The sequence below is a fragment of the Hypomesus nipponensis genome, chromosome 14, assembly GCF_054491055.1.
Source record: "Hypomesus nipponensis isolate SF chromosome 14, ASM5449105v1, whole genome shotgun sequence".
NCBI classification, from domain to species: Eukaryota; Metazoa; Chordata; class Actinopteri; order Osmeriformes; family Osmeridae; genus Hypomesus; species Hypomesus nipponensis.
The window spans coordinates 20,967,491-20,984,579 of record NC_140374.1 but is presented as its reverse complement, the minus strand read 5'-3'; the positions used below and the strand labels follow the sequence as shown (position 1 = coordinate 20,984,579).

At 43.3% G+C, this 17,089-nt stretch overlaps 3 protein-coding genes across 4 annotated transcripts; 2 read left to right on the top strand and 1 right to left on the bottom strand.

The window, feature by feature from the left end:
• The first annotated feature begins 64 nt into the window (after window positions 1-64).
• Window positions 65-4,103, top strand: gnb5a (guanine nucleotide binding protein (G protein), beta 5a). The gene is made up of 11 exons (XM_084673320.1): window positions 65-223; window positions 753-889; window positions 1,112-1,153; window positions 1,253-1,329; window positions 1,444-1,576; window positions 1,937-2,080; window positions 2,218-2,309; window positions 2,627-2,675; window positions 2,789-2,885; window positions 3,043-3,209; window positions 3,356-4,103. The coding sequence occupies exons 1-11, from the start codon at window positions 88-90 to the stop codon at window positions 3,365-3,367; spliced, it is 1,086 nt and encodes a 361-aa protein (XP_084529446.1). The 5' UTR covers window positions 65-87; the 3' UTR covers window positions 3,368-4,103.
• A 200-nt stretch (window positions 4,104-4,303) lies between these two features.
• On the top strand, window positions 4,304-11,972 carry ap4e1 (adaptor related protein complex 4 subunit epsilon 1). Of its 2 annotated transcripts, none has more exons than XM_084673260.1 (21): window positions 4,304-4,622; window positions 4,797-4,868; window positions 4,964-5,087; window positions 5,186-5,259; window positions 5,346-5,467; window positions 5,564-5,723; window positions 5,900-6,066; window positions 6,185-6,258; window positions 6,358-6,480; window positions 6,572-6,681; window positions 6,766-6,909; window positions 7,046-7,154; window positions 7,265-7,383; window positions 7,666-7,968; window positions 8,282-8,393; window positions 8,489-8,618; window positions 8,946-9,189; window positions 9,280-9,813; window positions 9,994-10,088; window positions 10,288-10,448; window positions 10,547-11,972. In XM_084673260.1, exons 1-21 carry the CDS (start codon window positions 4,482-4,484, stop codon window positions 10,705-10,707), a joined length of 3,279 nt encoding a protein of 1,092 aa, XP_084529386.1. In that variant the 5' UTR covers window positions 4,304-4,481; the 3' UTR covers window positions 10,708-11,972. The 2 variants fall into 2 exon arrangements, with proteins under 2 accessions (XP_084529386.1, XP_084529385.1); XM_084673259.1 differs by having other exon boundaries at window positions 9,898-10,088.
• Window positions 11,973-12,484: 512 nt separating this feature from the next.
• On the bottom strand, window positions 12,485-14,865 carry cyp19a1b (cytochrome P450, family 19, subfamily A, polypeptide 1b). The gene is made up of 7 exons (XM_084673328.1): window positions 14,778-14,865; window positions 14,499-14,675; window positions 13,981-14,095; window positions 13,774-13,888; window positions 13,480-13,642; window positions 13,123-13,364; window positions 12,485-12,827 (listed from the first exon to the last, which is right to left on the bottom strand). The coding sequence occupies exons 1-7, from the start codon at window positions 14,848-14,850 to the stop codon at window positions 12,558-12,560; spliced, it is 1,155 nt and encodes a 384-aa protein (XP_084529454.1). The 5' UTR covers window positions 14,851-14,865; the 3' UTR covers window positions 12,485-12,557.
• Window positions 14,866-17,089: the final 2,224 nt, after the last annotated feature.

The following is a 17,089-nucleotide window of genomic DNA, read 5'->3' as shown; positions in this document are numbered from 1 at the left end:
TTCTCTGACGTCATGACAGCTGCATCAGCTGAGAGCCCGACTGAAAACCCCTTTTACTGCCCATCGCTGCTTTGACAACAGAAACATATGAGATTTCCTATTACTCCTGAAATGGCGTCACAAGATGTACAACCAAATGAGTCTCTTTCAAACCTCAAAACGGAATCGGAGACGTTGAAGATTAAGCTCGAAGATGAAAGAGCAAAGCTGCATGATGTGGAACGTAAGTAGACAAAAATCAGGGCCTGATTCACCATCTTATCCAAAATAGCAAATACATAAATTACTAATAAATTAAACGATCGTACATTTTCACAGTAAAATACGAAAAAGACATGCTAATTTGTAATTTACAGTTATTCAGCATTCATGAGGTCGCCACGAGTTCTTTATTTTGCACTATCACTGATACTATAGAGATGTTTACCTCCCTGCGCTTTCATGATATCTGTCTGTAGGTAGGCTACTCTATCAGAAGTGCATTAAGATATTTAATATATTGATAACATGCTTTCCTATATCCATATGATACTATGGATGTGATTCGACGCTATCTTTTGCCATTTCAGTTTAGTCAATGATGCGGTTTGTATATCGAGTTATGTGGACGTTACATTTGACCTTGTTAAGATTAAAATGACTAACTCTCAACATCCCCAAATCCTCTGTAATTTATTTGCTACGAGAAATGGCGGAATTATATTGCAAGCGGCGCATTTGACGATCATCTATTTACGTCGCCCCTGCATTAGTACATCAAGTGGCTGATAAGTTAGATGGATTGGGCCAGTTTGTGATGAAGACCAGGCGCACTCTGAAGGGGCACGGCAACAAGGTTCTTTGCATGGATTGGTGTAAGGACAAGCGGAGGATCGTGAGCTCTTCACAGGTAAAAATCTGAAATACTGTTTAGAAATTCTGAGCGCGCCCCTCCTTGAAACCACTTCCAACTGTGTCACGGGATGCACATGTCGCCCCTGTCCTTGGTGCTGAAATCGTATTAAGAATTTAAAAAAATCAGTGAACACTCTTTTGGCCAGTGTACTATTGTGTACAAAATAACAGGTGCATGTATAACAGTTTTTTTTAAGAAACATGTCTGCCTTTTCAGGATGGAAAAGTAATTGTGTGGGATGCCTTCACAACTAACAAGGTATTTAAGATCTTTGTCCGTTTGAAACAAATGTAGTATGAAACCCTGACAAAGAACAAATTGTGAATGTTTCATTTGTGTTTTCCTGCCATCTCCTAGGAGCATGCAGTGACAATGCCGTGTACCTGGGTAATGGCCTGCGCCTATGCTCCCTCGGGTTGTGCTGTGGCTTGTGGGTGAGTCTTCCATTTGCAAAGCCTCAAACAATACATCATGGAAAAGTCAGTTAACGACCATGTTGCCAAACCTCTCGAACGTTAAAAGGACCTTTATGGTTTGCTCTGTCTCAGGGGGCTGGACAACAAATGCTCAGTGTATCCTCTGTCTCTGGACAAGAATGAGAATCTCGCAGCTAAGAAGAAGTCTGTGGCCATGCATACAAACTACCTTTCTGCCTGTAGTTTCACCAATTCAGATATGCAGGTGAGAAAAGCTCTATTCAAGCTCCTGTTATCTCACTGCAGTTATGATAAGCAGTACAAACCATTGTGATGTGTCCTCAAACTGTCAACTCAAGTCTCAAGATTTTATTTGAATAGTTTTTTGGCTTTCGACCAGTAATGGGAAAGCGCTTCTCTCGGGAATGTACAGTACAGTATCTCTGAGGAATGACTTGAATGCTTTTGAATAATTCACAACTTTTAACAGCGTGTTTTAGTGTGGTTGGTCACATGCTTTCGTCTCATCCGAGTCAAACCATTAATAATCAGTCTCAGGATATGACTGCCATGACTTTGCTTCAGCCTTACAGTGTATATGACCCTTAGACACTATGTGTTGTAGATCCTTACATCGAGTGGAGATGGAACATGTGCATTATGGGATGTTGAGAGCGGGCAGCTGTTGCAGAGTTTCCATGGACACGCTGCAGATGTGCTGTGCTTGGACTTAGCCCCTTCTGAGACAGGAAACACCTTTGTGTCAGGGGTGAGAGGTTTCCTCCACAAGTTATTTTTCTCACCCAGTGATCTATTTCGTGTTTGTGTTTTTTGTGTTTTGGGAATGTAAGTCGAGTTGTTAGTGATGCTTCTGCCCTTGAGTTGAACTCTGACCTTGTAATGCAGGGTTGTGATAAGAAGGCAAATGTTTGGGACATGCGCTCAGGACAATGCATCCAGTCCTTTGAAACCCACGAGTCAGACATCAATAGTGTCAGGTAAGGTTGTCCAACAGGTTCACTGATGAGCAAACAACAAATGTGAGATATATATGTAGCCGGTGTGTGGTGAAAATCACTCCTCAAGTAATTAACAGGCCACCCGCGTGAAAAATTGCTAGTTTTTTGTTGGTGTAGTTGGTAGTGGTGGCGCTTGGGAAGTCAGAGGTGGCCGGTTCGACTCCCGGTCGGAGCGAACAGTTATATACCATATACCTCTGATGGAGCTTGCAAGACCACATCTGTCACATGTATGGGTTATATATATATATCTAACACAAGATATAGAACAATATATCATCTTTGTTTGGCTTCAGGTACTATCCCAGCGGAGATGCATTTGCGTCGGGTTCAGATGATTCTACGGTAAGTCGTGTACCGTTCTCAACTGGTCTGTTGCTGAGTCAGTCATTATGTTGCTGCAAGAAAACCAGGCTGATTAGAGAGATGCACAGACTGAACCAGTGTGTCTGTTACAGTGTCGGCTGTATGACCTGAGGGCAGATCGAGAAGTGGCCATTTACTCCAAAGAGAGCATCATATTTGGTGCCTCAAGCGTGGATTTCTCTCTCAGTGGTAAGACATGTAAATCTTTCTGCACAGAAGCCTTTCATTCGTTTGCACATAAAACACTATCGTTCCTGATGCGTGAAAGGCTTCGTTGGAGATAAATCAAGGTTCAAAGATGTTAATGTTTTTCTACAATGCATTCATTGTGGTTTTTTTCGCCTAGGTCGGTTACTTTTCTGTGGCTACAACGATTACACCATCAACGTATGGGATGTTTTGAAGGGGACGAGAGTGTCTATTCTGTTCGGGCACGAGAATCGTGTGAGCACTCTGCGTGTTTCCCCAGATGGAACAGCCTTCTGTTCAGGCTCCTGGGACCACACCCTAAGGGTGAGGCTCATCACATCACCTGATGGTGCCCTTCAGAGCAGTCACTCAAACATCCTGCATTTTAATACTACATTATACAAATGTACTATAGTACTATAGTACTGGTTTTAGAGCAATGGCAATTAACCTTTGTCATTACATTGCAGGTCTGGGCCTAAAGATGGAGACGAAGACAGTGAAAGAGAAAAAGTCAGCTGAAAAAGATGGATACTCTGCCTCAGTACAATCATAGATATGTGTTTAGGTGTATTCCACGTGATACAAGTTCAATATATCATATACAAATGCATATCAGATAAATGACTTTATAGCATTGGGTGACTATCATTTTTATTGTGATTAATTTACAAGGTGGAAAATATTTAGAAGCATTGAAAATGTTGAAGAAAACCTTATTGACTGATTAGGAGAATACTGTACATGGACGCTTTGCTCAGATCTATTGGATAAACAAAAGTGTACATGAGGATGTAGAAATGTGCAAAAATGCGTAGAGACTTTTGTTGAATGTTCTGGTTTCTGCTGACATACCAGAGATAGAGCAGAAACCACCCAGAAGACAAGTTTGTCTCACTTTATGTCACTTTATCTTCCTAATAATTTTGTGTTGTACTTTTTAATGTTTTCTTCCCGTATTCCACTTCTACTGTGGAATTTACGTTTTCTGTTACTTGAGAGATCCTGGCCTATACACGGTAGACTAATTCCTGATGTTTATCAGCACTCAAATAAAAACGTTCCACCTGTTAGAATAAAGACTACTACTGTTCGTGCCATTGGTGTATTAATCATGATTTTAATTATTGTTGCAATTATTTTACCTTAGTTAAATGTATATAGCTTACAAGTTGCTAAAATAAGGAAACATTTACCAAAATCTCAAAAACATAATAAACTCACTTTGGAATATGAATCGCCTGTTTTGTCATTACTGAAATAGATAAATAATTGAGCGATGGTGTATTTATTGAAATACTAACGTGGCTGATGTTTGAGTGCTGTTATTGTAGGCTTGATCGAGAACATTGTAAAAACAATTCCTGTTCGTATATATAAAGTTTTCCAGCAAAAACAGGAAGTGACGCAATAGAAAACGCCGAATCAAAACAATGGCCGACTACGTGCCTGTTTATGTGAACATTTATGCCACTCTTCTCCGTAGTGATAATTGCCTGCGTTGTTTGAAACACGTTGGGTACTGTAGTCAAATGGATAATTAAGTCTCATTTTACAAACAATTCCTAGGTTTTCAGGCCTTATTTGAGCACCGCAATGAGTGATGTTGTTGAGAAGACACTGACAGCTCTTCCGAGTCTCCTGTCACTGGACTCTCAATCAGGGTCTGGAAAACTTTCATCCACCTCCAAATTAGGAAATCTCATCAGAGGCATCACTGAGCTGACTTCTAAACATGTGAGTTACATACCAGTTAAACACATACATATTAGATGTATATGTACCTGTTTTACAACACTGGGTATTGCTAAGCTGCGGCTGTCTAGCTAGCCACATTGATTTATGCACCCGCAACGTTAGCAGGCTAGCTATCTAAGCTAATGACTAAAGACTGTATTTTGTTTACTAAAGGAAGAGGAGAAGCTTATTAGACGTGAACTGGTCGCAATCAAAGAGCAAGTTTCCTCCCCCAACACCACTATGGTAAGTTTCATTTAAAGGCTTAAACAGGGCTTTTCTTTGTACGTTATCAGTAGCCAAATATTTTCTGATTGTAATTATGTGTTATCCTCAATCAGAGGCAGATGAAGGAGATTATGGTGAGAGCCATTTACTGTGAAATGCTTGGCTACGAGGCATCCTTCACCTACATTCATGCTATCAAGCTGGCTCAGCAAGGCAGTGTTCTTGAGAAGAGAGTGGGTATGTTCCTTTTAAAACTGTTGCATGATACAAATACCCTTTATCTGTACAAAATGAGTCTGAGAGAGATTCTTATGAATGATATCTTGGTGTTTTAGGTTACCTCGGTGTGTCCTTGTTTCTTAATGAAAGCCACGAGTTGCTGCTTCTACTTGTCAACACAGTTTTAAAGGTAAAACTTCAACTGAGATCTGTGCCTTATATTTTATCGAGGAGAGTGTGTATGGTAAAATATGAAAGGTCATTCGTCTTTTTCAGGATCTTCAAAGCACAAACCTTATTGAGGTGTGCATGGCTTTAACTGTAATCAGTCAGATGTTCCCCAAAGACATGATACCTGCAATTCTGCCTCTAGTGGAGGATAAGCTCTCACATCCAAAGTAAGCATCGCAACGTTGATCTTATTATGATTGTTTGCTCGAGTTAAATTAGCCCTGTACTTGTGATTGATTGTCAACATTTGTCAATGTTTACAGGGAAATCATTCGGAGGAAGGCAGTTCTTGCACTGTACAAGTTCTACTTGATTGCGCCTAACCAGGTTCAACACATTCACAGCAAGTTCAGGAAAGCTCTATGTGACAAAGATCCTGGAGTTATGACAGCTTCTTTACACATTTACCTACTGATGATAAAGGTACCGTCGTGCTAAATCACACGACTTAGAGGTGCAAGTGTATGTCAAGTGTTTTGGTCAGTTAGTATAACGCCGCAAAAGAAGATTTCACAATTCAGTTTGTGTTTGCTGCACAAGCACATCTTATGGCGCCATTGACCGTTGTCAAGGTAACATGCTGTGTTTTGAACTCACAGGAGAGCCCCGATGTTTACAAGGACTTGACGGGAAGCTTTGTGACCATACTGAAACAGGTGGTCGGGGGGAAGCTCCCCATGGATTTTAACTACCACAGTGTACCAGCTCCATGGCTGCAGATCCAGCTGCTCAAAATACTGGCTCTCCTGGGCAAAGATGACCAGAGGTACCCTGTAGTGCCCACTCATTCACCCCCCTTTCTATGTTAACACATGACATGTTCTGGAGTAAAGTGTCCAGTTTCTGTAAAGGGTTTTTCAGTTGAATGTCTATGTTTCTGACAGCACAAGCGAGATTATGTATGATGTACTTGACGAGTGCTTACGCAGAGCAGAGATGAACCACAATATCACTTATGGTACGTCATTATTTATTTTTTTACAGAATGCATTGAACTATAACTCAAGTTAAATGGCTGCACACTGGTCCTTAAATTCATATTTAAATTTTTCAACAGCAATATTGTACGAGTGTGTGAGAGCTATTTACACAATTCATCCCAAATCTGAGCTCTTGGAGAAAGCTGTGAAATGCATTGGGAATTTTGTTCTATCTCCTAAGATAAACCTCAAATATCTGGGTAAGACCTTTTTGAATGACATTTACAATCAATCTTCTGTTTTCATTAGACAAAGCAACTTACTACTACTGTTACATGTTTGGGATTTCAGGACTGAAGGCCCTGACATTTGTGGTGCAGCAGGATGCGAACCTGGCATTGCAGCATCAGGTGACCATCATTGAGTGTCTAGATCACTCAGACCTCATGATCAAGCGCGAGGTGAGACATGGCCCTTTACAAACGCGTTGTGATCCCGCCAGTTTGTTCATATGCTAATGTTTTAATGTCTCTGTCCCCCTTCAGACCCTGGAGTTACTCTTCAGGATAACCAACGGCCAGAATGTGACGGTCATTGTGGAGAAGATGCTTGAGTTTCTCAGGTTTAGTAACGATGACTACAGCACTATCGACCTGGTGGGGAAAGTGGCAGAAGTGGCAGAAAAATATCCTTTCGTTATCGTGACAGTTTTTATTCCTGTTTAGATATTGATCATCGTCATTATTCTGGCTGTATTTGCACATGCTGTTGGTGTTTCTGTTCATTGACTGCTGAGAGTTTGTTCCTATCAACCTCTATACATATGCTCCAGATAATGGGTGGTTCATTCAGACCATGAATGCAGTGTTCTTGCTGGGGGGAGACACAATGCAGGCTGATATTCCAAACAGCTTCCTCAGACTCCTCTCTGAGGGTAAGATAATGCATGTACTCCAGATACATACTTGCCCTCCCTCAACAGTGGCAGTGAAAAGCTCGTTAACGTGGCCTGATTGATTTGGTTCCTGACGGTGTCCGGCGCAGGCTTCGACAGCGAGGAGGAGAACAGACACCTGAGGCTGTTTGCTGTGGACTCGTATGTGCGCCTGCTACAGGAGGATCCAGCCAAACTGCCCCAGCGATTCCTGCAGGTCATCAGCTGGGTAAACACTTTACACTTTAAAGAAGCTTGTCATAACTCCAGGATCCTTGTGACACAGAGTTGTCCTGAATTTGCTGTGAATGTGTTGAACCTGGTTAGATGAAATCAAAACGCCAAGAACTGGATTGTCTCTCAAAAAAAGTTAAAAAACAAGATTTTACTCTTTAGGTATTTCATTTAGTGTAAATGATAGAAACGTTTTCTGACGCAATGCATGGAAGTAAAACATATTGTTAGATTTTATTTTGAAAAATATATGACATCCCCTATGTCTCTCTCTCAGGTCCTTGGTGAATACTCCCACCTGAGAGACGACCTGGAAGCCACCACGATCACACGCCTCCTGGCCAGGCTGCTGGATCTAAACCACACCAGCAACGAGACCAAGAGCTGGGTCCTGACAGCCATGATGAAGCTGTGTGAGGGCCCTGCCTGCGCCGCCCTGGTCCAGCAGGTGTGCGACAGGTACATCGGCTCTCTGGACACCGTGCTGAGGCAGAAGGCTCAGGAGGTGCAGCACCTCAGCCAGGACGCGGAGCTGCGGAGCAGGGTAATGACGTACCGCTGCACCCTGGAGCCCCTGGAGGTAAGGGACACAACAGCACAGTCTGTGAGGGGACAGCACACCTGCTCTACAGCAGTGGTTCCCAACCCTGCTCCCTCGGGGAACACCTGTCCTGAATGTTTTAGATGTTTCCCTGCTCCGACACACCTGATTCAAATGCATGGTTCATAAGCAGGCTTCTGCAGAGTTGGATAACGACCCATTCATTTGAATCAGCTGTTTTGGAGCAGGGAAACATCTCAACCATGCAGGACAGGTGTTCCCTGAGGACCAGGGTTGGGAACCGCTGCTCTATTGGACGCCTGCTAACGTGATGCGTCCTGACGTTGCTCAGGTGGACTCCTCCCTGTCGTTTCTGGATGGCTTTGTCTCTGAGGCCCTCGCTGCTGGAGCTGCCCCCTACAAACCTCCCCACCAGAGACAAGAGGAGCTGTCCCAGGAGAAAGGTAAGACCCTCCCCCCAACAGACACTTCCTCTCCTTTCTACCTGTCACCATGATGACGTCATCGTCCGTCTTGATGTTCTGGACTTCTCTCTCAGCCCTGAGCCTGGAGCCCTACGGCCTGTCCCTGCCTGTCAGTCTGTCCTCCTGTTGCATCACCGACAGACAGTCTCCCAGTCTCCTGTCTGTGAGCTCAGGGAACAGCACCGATCCCTCACAGAGAGCAGCGTACGTTCAATATCTGTTCAGACATTTTTTTTGTCTGGTAGTGAATGGTGTATTACTGGATGGTTTAGAGCAGTGGTCTTGGACCATGGTCTTCAGTGCCCACTGTATATTCGATATCCAACACACCTGATTCGAATCATCATTATCAAGGTTCTGCAGAGCTTGGAAGCAAACCTTTCATTTGAATCATCAGGTGTGTTCGATCTTGGAAACATTTAAAACATACTGGACAATCCTCCCAGAGGACCAGGGTTGAAGACCACTGATTTAAGAGACTCAGTATGGAACCAAGAATGGCATCCCAGTGTTTTCTTTTTCTTCCCCCAGCCCCACCACCCTGAAGCTGGACGGTGTGAAGAGAGTGTGGGGCAAGCAGGGCTATCTGGCCCAGAAGGAGGTGGTGGAGGAAGCGGCCCAGGTGGAGGGTCCCTGCCCCCTCCTCTCCTCCAGCCAGCATGGAAGCGCTGACAGCCCCCAGACACAGACCCCCACACCCGAGCCCGACCTCCAGAGGCAGCAGCTCGCCTCGGCTCTCTTCGTTGGCCTGGGGGCACAAAACGCTGTGTGTCTGGTACAGTCATCTCAAATGTGATTGGATGTTTACTCCAAGTAAAGACGGTTGAATTGTGGGGTTTTTCATCATCGGTTTTGGCCCAAACAGATGGGGAAGACGGACGCAGCGCCACAGCGGTTCAGGAGGAAGCCCAGAGAACAAGGATCCTCGTCAGGGTCCGCTGAGAGATCCTCTTTATCCTCTCACAGCCTGCTGGGCAACAACCTCCTGGACTCAACCAACATCCCCTCGGATGGGGTAGTTTCCCCAAAGAACACTGAACGCACACCAGACCTGACCGCCACAAACGGCACCTGCGATCCGGAGGAGACGCCCCTCCCAGGGGAGACTGCAGCCCACGTCCTGCCCCTCACCAGCGGCATCGGCATGGACACTGTGGAGCCAGCCACACACACAGACCCAGAGAGACCCAGTAACCCCTGCCTGAGCTCTCACCTGCCGGCTGAGCTTTGTGGGACGGCCCGCTCCGACATCACACCCCTGTGCTCCAACCAAAACGTGGCGCTCTCAGCCTGTACCGTGTCCACAGAGGAGACCTTCCTGCTCATCCTCTTGGTCTCCAACTCCTCAGACTCGGACGTCCAACACCTGCTACTGCAGCTCACGTGTAGAGAACTAGAGGTACAGCTACGGTCTAACAGTAAACAGTTTAATAGAAAGCGAGCCCGTTTTTCTACATGATGTGGTTGTACCTCCCCCCCCCAGGTCTCCTGCCTGTCTGATGGCGCCCCAGGAGAGCTGGCCGGCCACGGTGTTGCAGTGTACAAGTACTCCCTGGTGATGAAAACCCCCTCTCCTCAGGTAGAGCTGGCTGGTGTGCTGTCCTACCAGATGCCTCTTGGAGAACCACAGGCAGCACAGTTCTCATACCGACTCTGCCTGACTGACTTTATCAGGTACACTTCTGTCTATAAACTAGCTATACACTATTGGTACACCTTGTGTCAAGGCAGTGGTGTATCTGTCAATATATTAGCTTTCCCAGTAGGAACAGATACACCATCTCTCTATACGCTATCTGTCTGCCTTGTTTGGTACAGTTTGGCTGTTTACAAATTGTGTGCCGTCAACAGTCCGTTCTCTTCACTCCCTCAGGCCTCTGGCTGTGTCCACAGAGGAGTATGGGAGAATGTGGTTGTCCTACACTCACGACACGAAACAGAACTTGAAACTCGTCCAAGACGACCAGGACCCTCTCACAGCCACGCTAAACGCCCTAAAGGAGAAACTCCAGCTTCACGTGGTGGACATCATAGGTGAGCAGGATGTTCTCATTCCTAAAGGCGTCTCTGTGTAGAAGCCGTGGCTTGAAGTGGACTGCTGATGATGTTGACCTTTTCCTCTTGTGTCTCAGGGTTGGAGGGGATTGTGGCTTGCCGTCTGCTTCAGGGTCTGCCTTGTCTGATGCACTGCCGTGTCCATGACGACTCCCTGGCTGTGTGGCTGCGCTCTCCTGTACTCGAGCTGCCAGACAGTCTGCTGTATCACTATCAGAAAGCTCTGCAGGAGCACTGAACACACACACACACACACACAAACACATGAAGGGAATCATCATGTACACAGACTGGTCACGTCACAGCAGAAACAACAGAAGCCGATCCAGTATGAAGCAAACAATGTTTACTATTTTATATTGTTTCCAATGCAGTAGCAACATAAACATGGAATTAGACAGAGGTGATGTTTGGGATTTCAAGCGGAAGACGTTGCTAGTTAACCAACTATGGGAAATGCATGGGAAGCATGTCCGATAGAGACACTAATCAAATTTATACATTTGTAACTGTCATTGGAATTCATTACTGGGACTATGTACAGTATATGAGAGAACTAAATCGGTAGTAGGACAGTTGTAATGCAAATGTTTGACTTGTTTTTGGTTTGATGTGCCTTTCAGACACTTTGTAAGAGGGTAAGGTATTACTCTTCCACTTCTCAGTACGACATGTATAGAGAACTCCAGCATATTTATTTTTAGATGCCTCCTTCCAGCTTGTGTTGAATCATAAACTGTTATGTCTTAAAGTATTATATTTAATCTGGATCCTTATGTCCCTAAAGTGTCACACATTACTTGTAGGGGCTGAAGTTCGACTGGTTGGTTATCAATCCAAGGTCCGATGGACCTGACCAGATGTTTATAAAACCATCTGACGTGGTCTGTATACTAATGGATTTGAGCGTATTCTAAAAGGCTCGGGGTGGGTTTGAGCGTATTCTAAAAGGCTCGGGGTGGGTTTGTTTAGAAGGTGTGACTTGGCTCTTGTTGGAGAGACGTATTTGCAGTTGTTGTCCTGTATGTTATGTTCTGCAGACACCCTGTCATGTAACCTTTGATAATCTATGCATTTGGTTCATTTTTAAGTCAAGGAACAAAAGTGTATTCTGAAAGTCTTCAAATATATTTTTATATAACAATGCAATACATATTTATTGGATAGATTCATACAGATAAATGTTTTGTATCTTGATTTAGTTGTACAGCTTACATGATCAATCAAGACTGACTTTTAGGTCCTGAAACTAAAGACTACAGTAATCCAGAGAAGGACCATCATTCTCACTTTTGAATTTGTGTTATGAGGGAATATGTTTTGCGTTTGCATTGCTTGAGTGCTGAAAGGCAACAGGACTGAAATGATAACGCTAGATGACCAAATGCCTTATGTTCTAATGCCAGTGAGGCATGTTCATTTATGCCTGTGGTACTGGATAGAGCAGGGTTCTTCAGAGTGCCTGTCATTAGTTCTGCTTCTAATAAATCACATTTAATGCAACACATTTTTTTAACTGACTGTGCTATTACTTTGTAGTAGATGTATTTTTGGGAATGTAGAAAGTGTAAATATGTTTACATTACCAAATGTACTTTTATGTTAGTCTTCTTATATAGAACATGAAATACTTGAAAATTACCATGCAACAAAAACTATTTGTAGCTCTTATGAGTTAAAACAGATAAGCTACAAAATGATAGTAATAATAATTTAGGACAAATATTGAAGAAAGGAGAATACATTTGATAAAAAGGATAATCCAAGTGAAGGACAAAACTATGTATGTAAATATAGACCACAAATGGTTGAATAATCAAAGTATCTAAGCTATTTAGTGATTGCAACATATACAATTGTGTAGTCAAAACTAAATATTAAGCAACACAATTCTGTACTGACTTTGAGTGTGTAGTCTAATCCACTCAACATGGGGTTTCTTTCAACTAACTAATTTAGTTTCAATAAACCACAAAAAAATTGGGTTAATCTTATTAGATATACAGCATGTTCAATCTAGAGACACTTTCATCAAGCAACCTAGTTTGGGTGAGTAATAGCGGACATGTTTATTGAAGTGTCAGGTGTCTAGACGTCTCTCAGCTGGCTGTGTTCCGTATGTGGAGGCTGAGTGACCCTGGGGATGAATCTCATGGCCAGGCTGTGTTCATCCTCCACAGGCTGCTGGGACAGGTTGTTGGTCTGGCGGATGCTGCTCAGGGTGCAGCCTTGACGAGGGCACACTGTGTAGCGGCTCAGTAAGGTGACCAGGATGGCCTTCATCATCACCATGGCCATGTGCTTTCCCACGCAGGAGCGGGGGCCGCAGCCGAAGGGCTGGAAGAAACGGCTCGGGACCTGTCAGAGAGAGCAGGCAGGGGAAGAGAACTATCAGATGGCTGAGCGGTTAGGGAATCGGGCTATTAACAGAAGGTTGTTGGTTCGATTCCCGGCCCTGTCAAATGACGTTGAGTCCTTCACCCTACTTGCCTCGGGGAGAATTTCCCTGTTCTTACTGTAAGTCGCTCTGGATAAGAGTGTCCGCTAAATGACTAAATATAAATGTAATGTATCAGAGATGGAGTAGCTCTAAAGACACATGCGTTCCAAGTGAAACATTCACACGTAAAATGACGACGGTGCTTCGACTTACGTTTTTTTCAAAGTTTTCTAAACTGAACTCGTTTGGTTTGGGGAAGAATTCTGTTTTGTGCATCAGGCCGATGTTGAGTATGATGTTGGTTCCCTTGGCAACCTTAATGCCGTCGATGTAGTCATCCTCCAGAGCTTTCCTCATTGTGAAGTCAACCACAGGATGGAACCTCATTGACTCATTTATGAAGCTCTCGAGCACTGTCAGTTTCTGTAAATCAAAATGTTTCACATCCTCATTACCTGTAAAAAAAAAAAAAGAAAAGAGCAATACATGGGTTTATTGGTGGTAATGATCACGACCCATGTGTTTTTCACAAGTAATCACCTGTGGCCTCTGAGTGAGAGCGGTGATCGCCCATGAGAGAGGTCATCTCTTCCTCTATCTTCAGCTCCACCTCCGGGTTCTGCTTGAGCAGCATGAGCATGAAGAACAGGCTTATGGACAGGGTGTCTGGGGCTGCGATCACCATCTCCAACACACACTGGCGGACGTTGTCTGCCGAAAGCTCTCCGTGATCCTGAGTCACACACAAAAACCATTTGACTGTCAGAAACTAATATTCTGCACCCACACACACACACACTGTGAGATTGTGAACCATGCATGCAAAGTGCTCCTAAAAAGACTTTAACAAATCGGTTGGCAGACCTGGGCAAATATGAGTTCAGATGCGAAGTCACGGTCATCATCCAGCTTTTCAGACTCCTTGATGATCTTTCTTTTCTTCTCAATAAGGCTTTCCATAGCCTCCTGAAGCTCCTTACTGAGACATACATGTTGACAAGTTGATTAAACTCTCAGTCATCTGTGTATTAGTATTGCGTTGCATTTTAGGTCAAATGGACATGGGCTCACGCTGCTTTTTCATGTTTCTTGTACAAACATCCTAGTTTGAAGAATATGTCAGGCTGAATCAAAACAGTTTGCCAGGTGTCAAAGTAGTTCTGGATCTTCATTAGTAACTCCTTCTCTGTATAACAAGGACAGAAAGCCAAACTGTCAAAAACAGATATTCAACTTAATGAGGAAAACTATTGGTGACAGAGGAGAATGACAGTGGGAAGCACAGCATCAAAATCAGTATCAGCATCAAAATCAGTATCAGCATCAAAATCAGTATCAGCATCAAAATCAGTATCAGCATCAGCATCAGAATCAGTATCAGCATCAAAATCAATATCAGCATCAGAATCAGCATCAGTATCAGCATCAAAATCAGTATCAGCATCAGTATCAGAATCAGCATCAGAATCAGTATCAGAATCAGCATCAGAATCAGTATCAGTATCAGCATCAAAATCAGTATCAGAATCAGCATCAGAATCAGCATCAGTATCAACATCAGAATCAGCATCAGAATCCACATGACAGACCGTTGAGAGGTACTCTGAGGAAGAGGCTGTTAGAGATGTCCACCACGATGCACCTCAGCAGGTTGAGGGCATCGACGTGTCCCGAAGCGTCGGTCATATCCTGCAGACACTCCAGCTGTCTCTCTGTGGCACTAACACAGACGCCCACTGTCCTCTGCAAACCTGGTCCTGTGAGAGCTACAGTAACATGGCCGAACATGCACACTTCACAGTCAGATCTGATGATTTTCTCATACTTCATCATTTGTTTCAAGTGCTTAATCTTTTATTTCTGTATACCTTTAGTAAAATACACCCTCATTTGTTTCCAGAGTGGAACATCGCTGTTGAAGATGATGCCCCTCCCATCCATTCCAATACACTGAAGGCCTTGTTTGCTGCCAAATCTGGCGGTGTAGTGGGCACTCTTTAGAACATGATACACTGCTGAGGACCTGAAAATACATATTTATAACTGTGACTTGAACAGGTGATGCATTCCCCACTCAAATTACAACCAAATAAGGGCATGTTCTTAACCTATTTTAATATAGTAACTCATTGTTACTATAGTAACAATAACTTGCTTGCTAAGAATGAGTGTTTCCTCCCCGTTTATCCAAACCCGGACAATGCTCCCATATCTGTGGTTGTAGTAGTTGCAAGCTGTGCCAATGCCGGTCCAGATGAACCTGCCGTAGGAGAGAATAGGGCCCAGGCCCACGCAATAGGAAGGACCTACAGTAGCAGTGACATGTAGAAACAGGGGCAGACAAGTCAGTCAGGCAGTCCATTTTTTGCTCCAAGCAAATGTATGATGTGAGTCAACAAATTGGGTGGGTAATATCAGAAAGAAAAAAAAATTGGGCCATTATTAAATACACTTTAAATGTGACCCGTTACCTGGTATAGGTGACTGGGTGGGTGCGCAGGTCAAGGCGATGGACAGGAGGAGACAGAGCAGTAGAAACAGGAAGACTACAGGGTTGGTGTTGATTACCGTGGTTACCAGAGAGTGAGGGTCTGAGGGCAGCATCTTGGGTGTGATGGCCGTCCTGGAGCGAGGATGTGCATGTGATGAAAGGAGACACCTGACCTGAAAAAGGTTGCGTGCATCCTGCCATAGCTCACAGACAAATCAAGATGATCCATTTGTCAACAACAATAAACAAGAACATAGAAAACCTCAAACTCTGGACTACCTTGATTTTCAAATTTTGATTTATTTTTACACCTTTTGCCCTTCAAAAACAGACACCATATGGATAACATAAGTTAAATATACTTTCAGCTTTTTAAGTTAACCTATTGCCTTAAATGTTACAGCTGCAAGGCCATGGTTGAAAAGTCATTACATTTAGCAAGTAACTGTTTTCCAAGTTGGATAACAAGATAATGAAATATCTTGTCGTAATGTCACAGAGTTTATTCTGAGTTGAAGTTCTTTTGATCTCCTCATGTTTGTATCACTGCTGGTTAGCTAAGCAGCAGGTGTATAAGGTATACAGATGGTGCATTCTTTAACATGTGCTAAAACAAACGCAGTCTGAGCTGAATACACTGTTTGCATTGTGAATGCTGTGAATGCACTGTTGCTGCTTCTTTGAGAAAGATCAACAGCAGAACATTTAACTGCAGATCCGGAGATGTAAGTTCAAACCCTTCCCCTGTATGTTGCTTTGGATAAAATTGTCAGCTAAATTAATTTGTTGTTTTAATTAATGTAGAATAGAGTAGGCCTACATGAGTTGTTTTCAGGACAGAAGTCAATTCAATCACTTTAGCACAGTGCTCCTGCTTCTGTATATTTGGAGCATGTCCAGTAACACAGATGGAAACGTCTGATGATTACTCATTACTTTAGTCATTATATTGCTCATTACATTTTGCATCTTGTGTTGGAATCAATCATTTAAGCTAGATGTCTATTTAAATCATCATGTTTGCAGCCCTGTTTAAGGTACTTTGCAATTGTCTGTGTATAAGGAATGCTGATTAAAAACAGATACTTTTAAGATACTGAACAATATATTTTGTAATTGATAAACGATGAGGCAGTACGTACGTTTCTTGGCTGCTCTGATGACAAGGCGGTGCTGGTGTGACAGTTTGTCGCTGAGAAAGGTTCCTTTCCTGCTTTTAAAGATTTACTGGGATGCTTGTATTCAATAATTCAGTGATTCAGGCTTTTGTAAATCCCTGGTTAAGCTTTCAATTTACTTGTTGCTTGGATACACAGCCATTGTGAGTTTTCAAGGGCTATTAAATGCTAGGGACTTCTTACAAAAGACTTAAAAGGCAAGACAGTGGAGCACTGGTGTAGGGTCCAACTGTCTGTCAAAAAAGTGAACAAAAGACACTTTTTGAGTGCAGACCTTAGATCTCTCATGCACAACAGTCTAATTCATCAAATGAAGAGCCTTTATATCAGAAAACTAATTAGCTAGGTCAGGTTAACCTGACCCAGCGTAATGTGAAAGGGGTTTTACCCATCAAACTTCTAACAAATGGGTAACTATCATGTCCATAGAACCGTAGAACAGCGAACACAATGGGCAGCAATTACGTTATGCTATCTGCATTTGAGGATCTTGTAAAAAAAACAAACATGA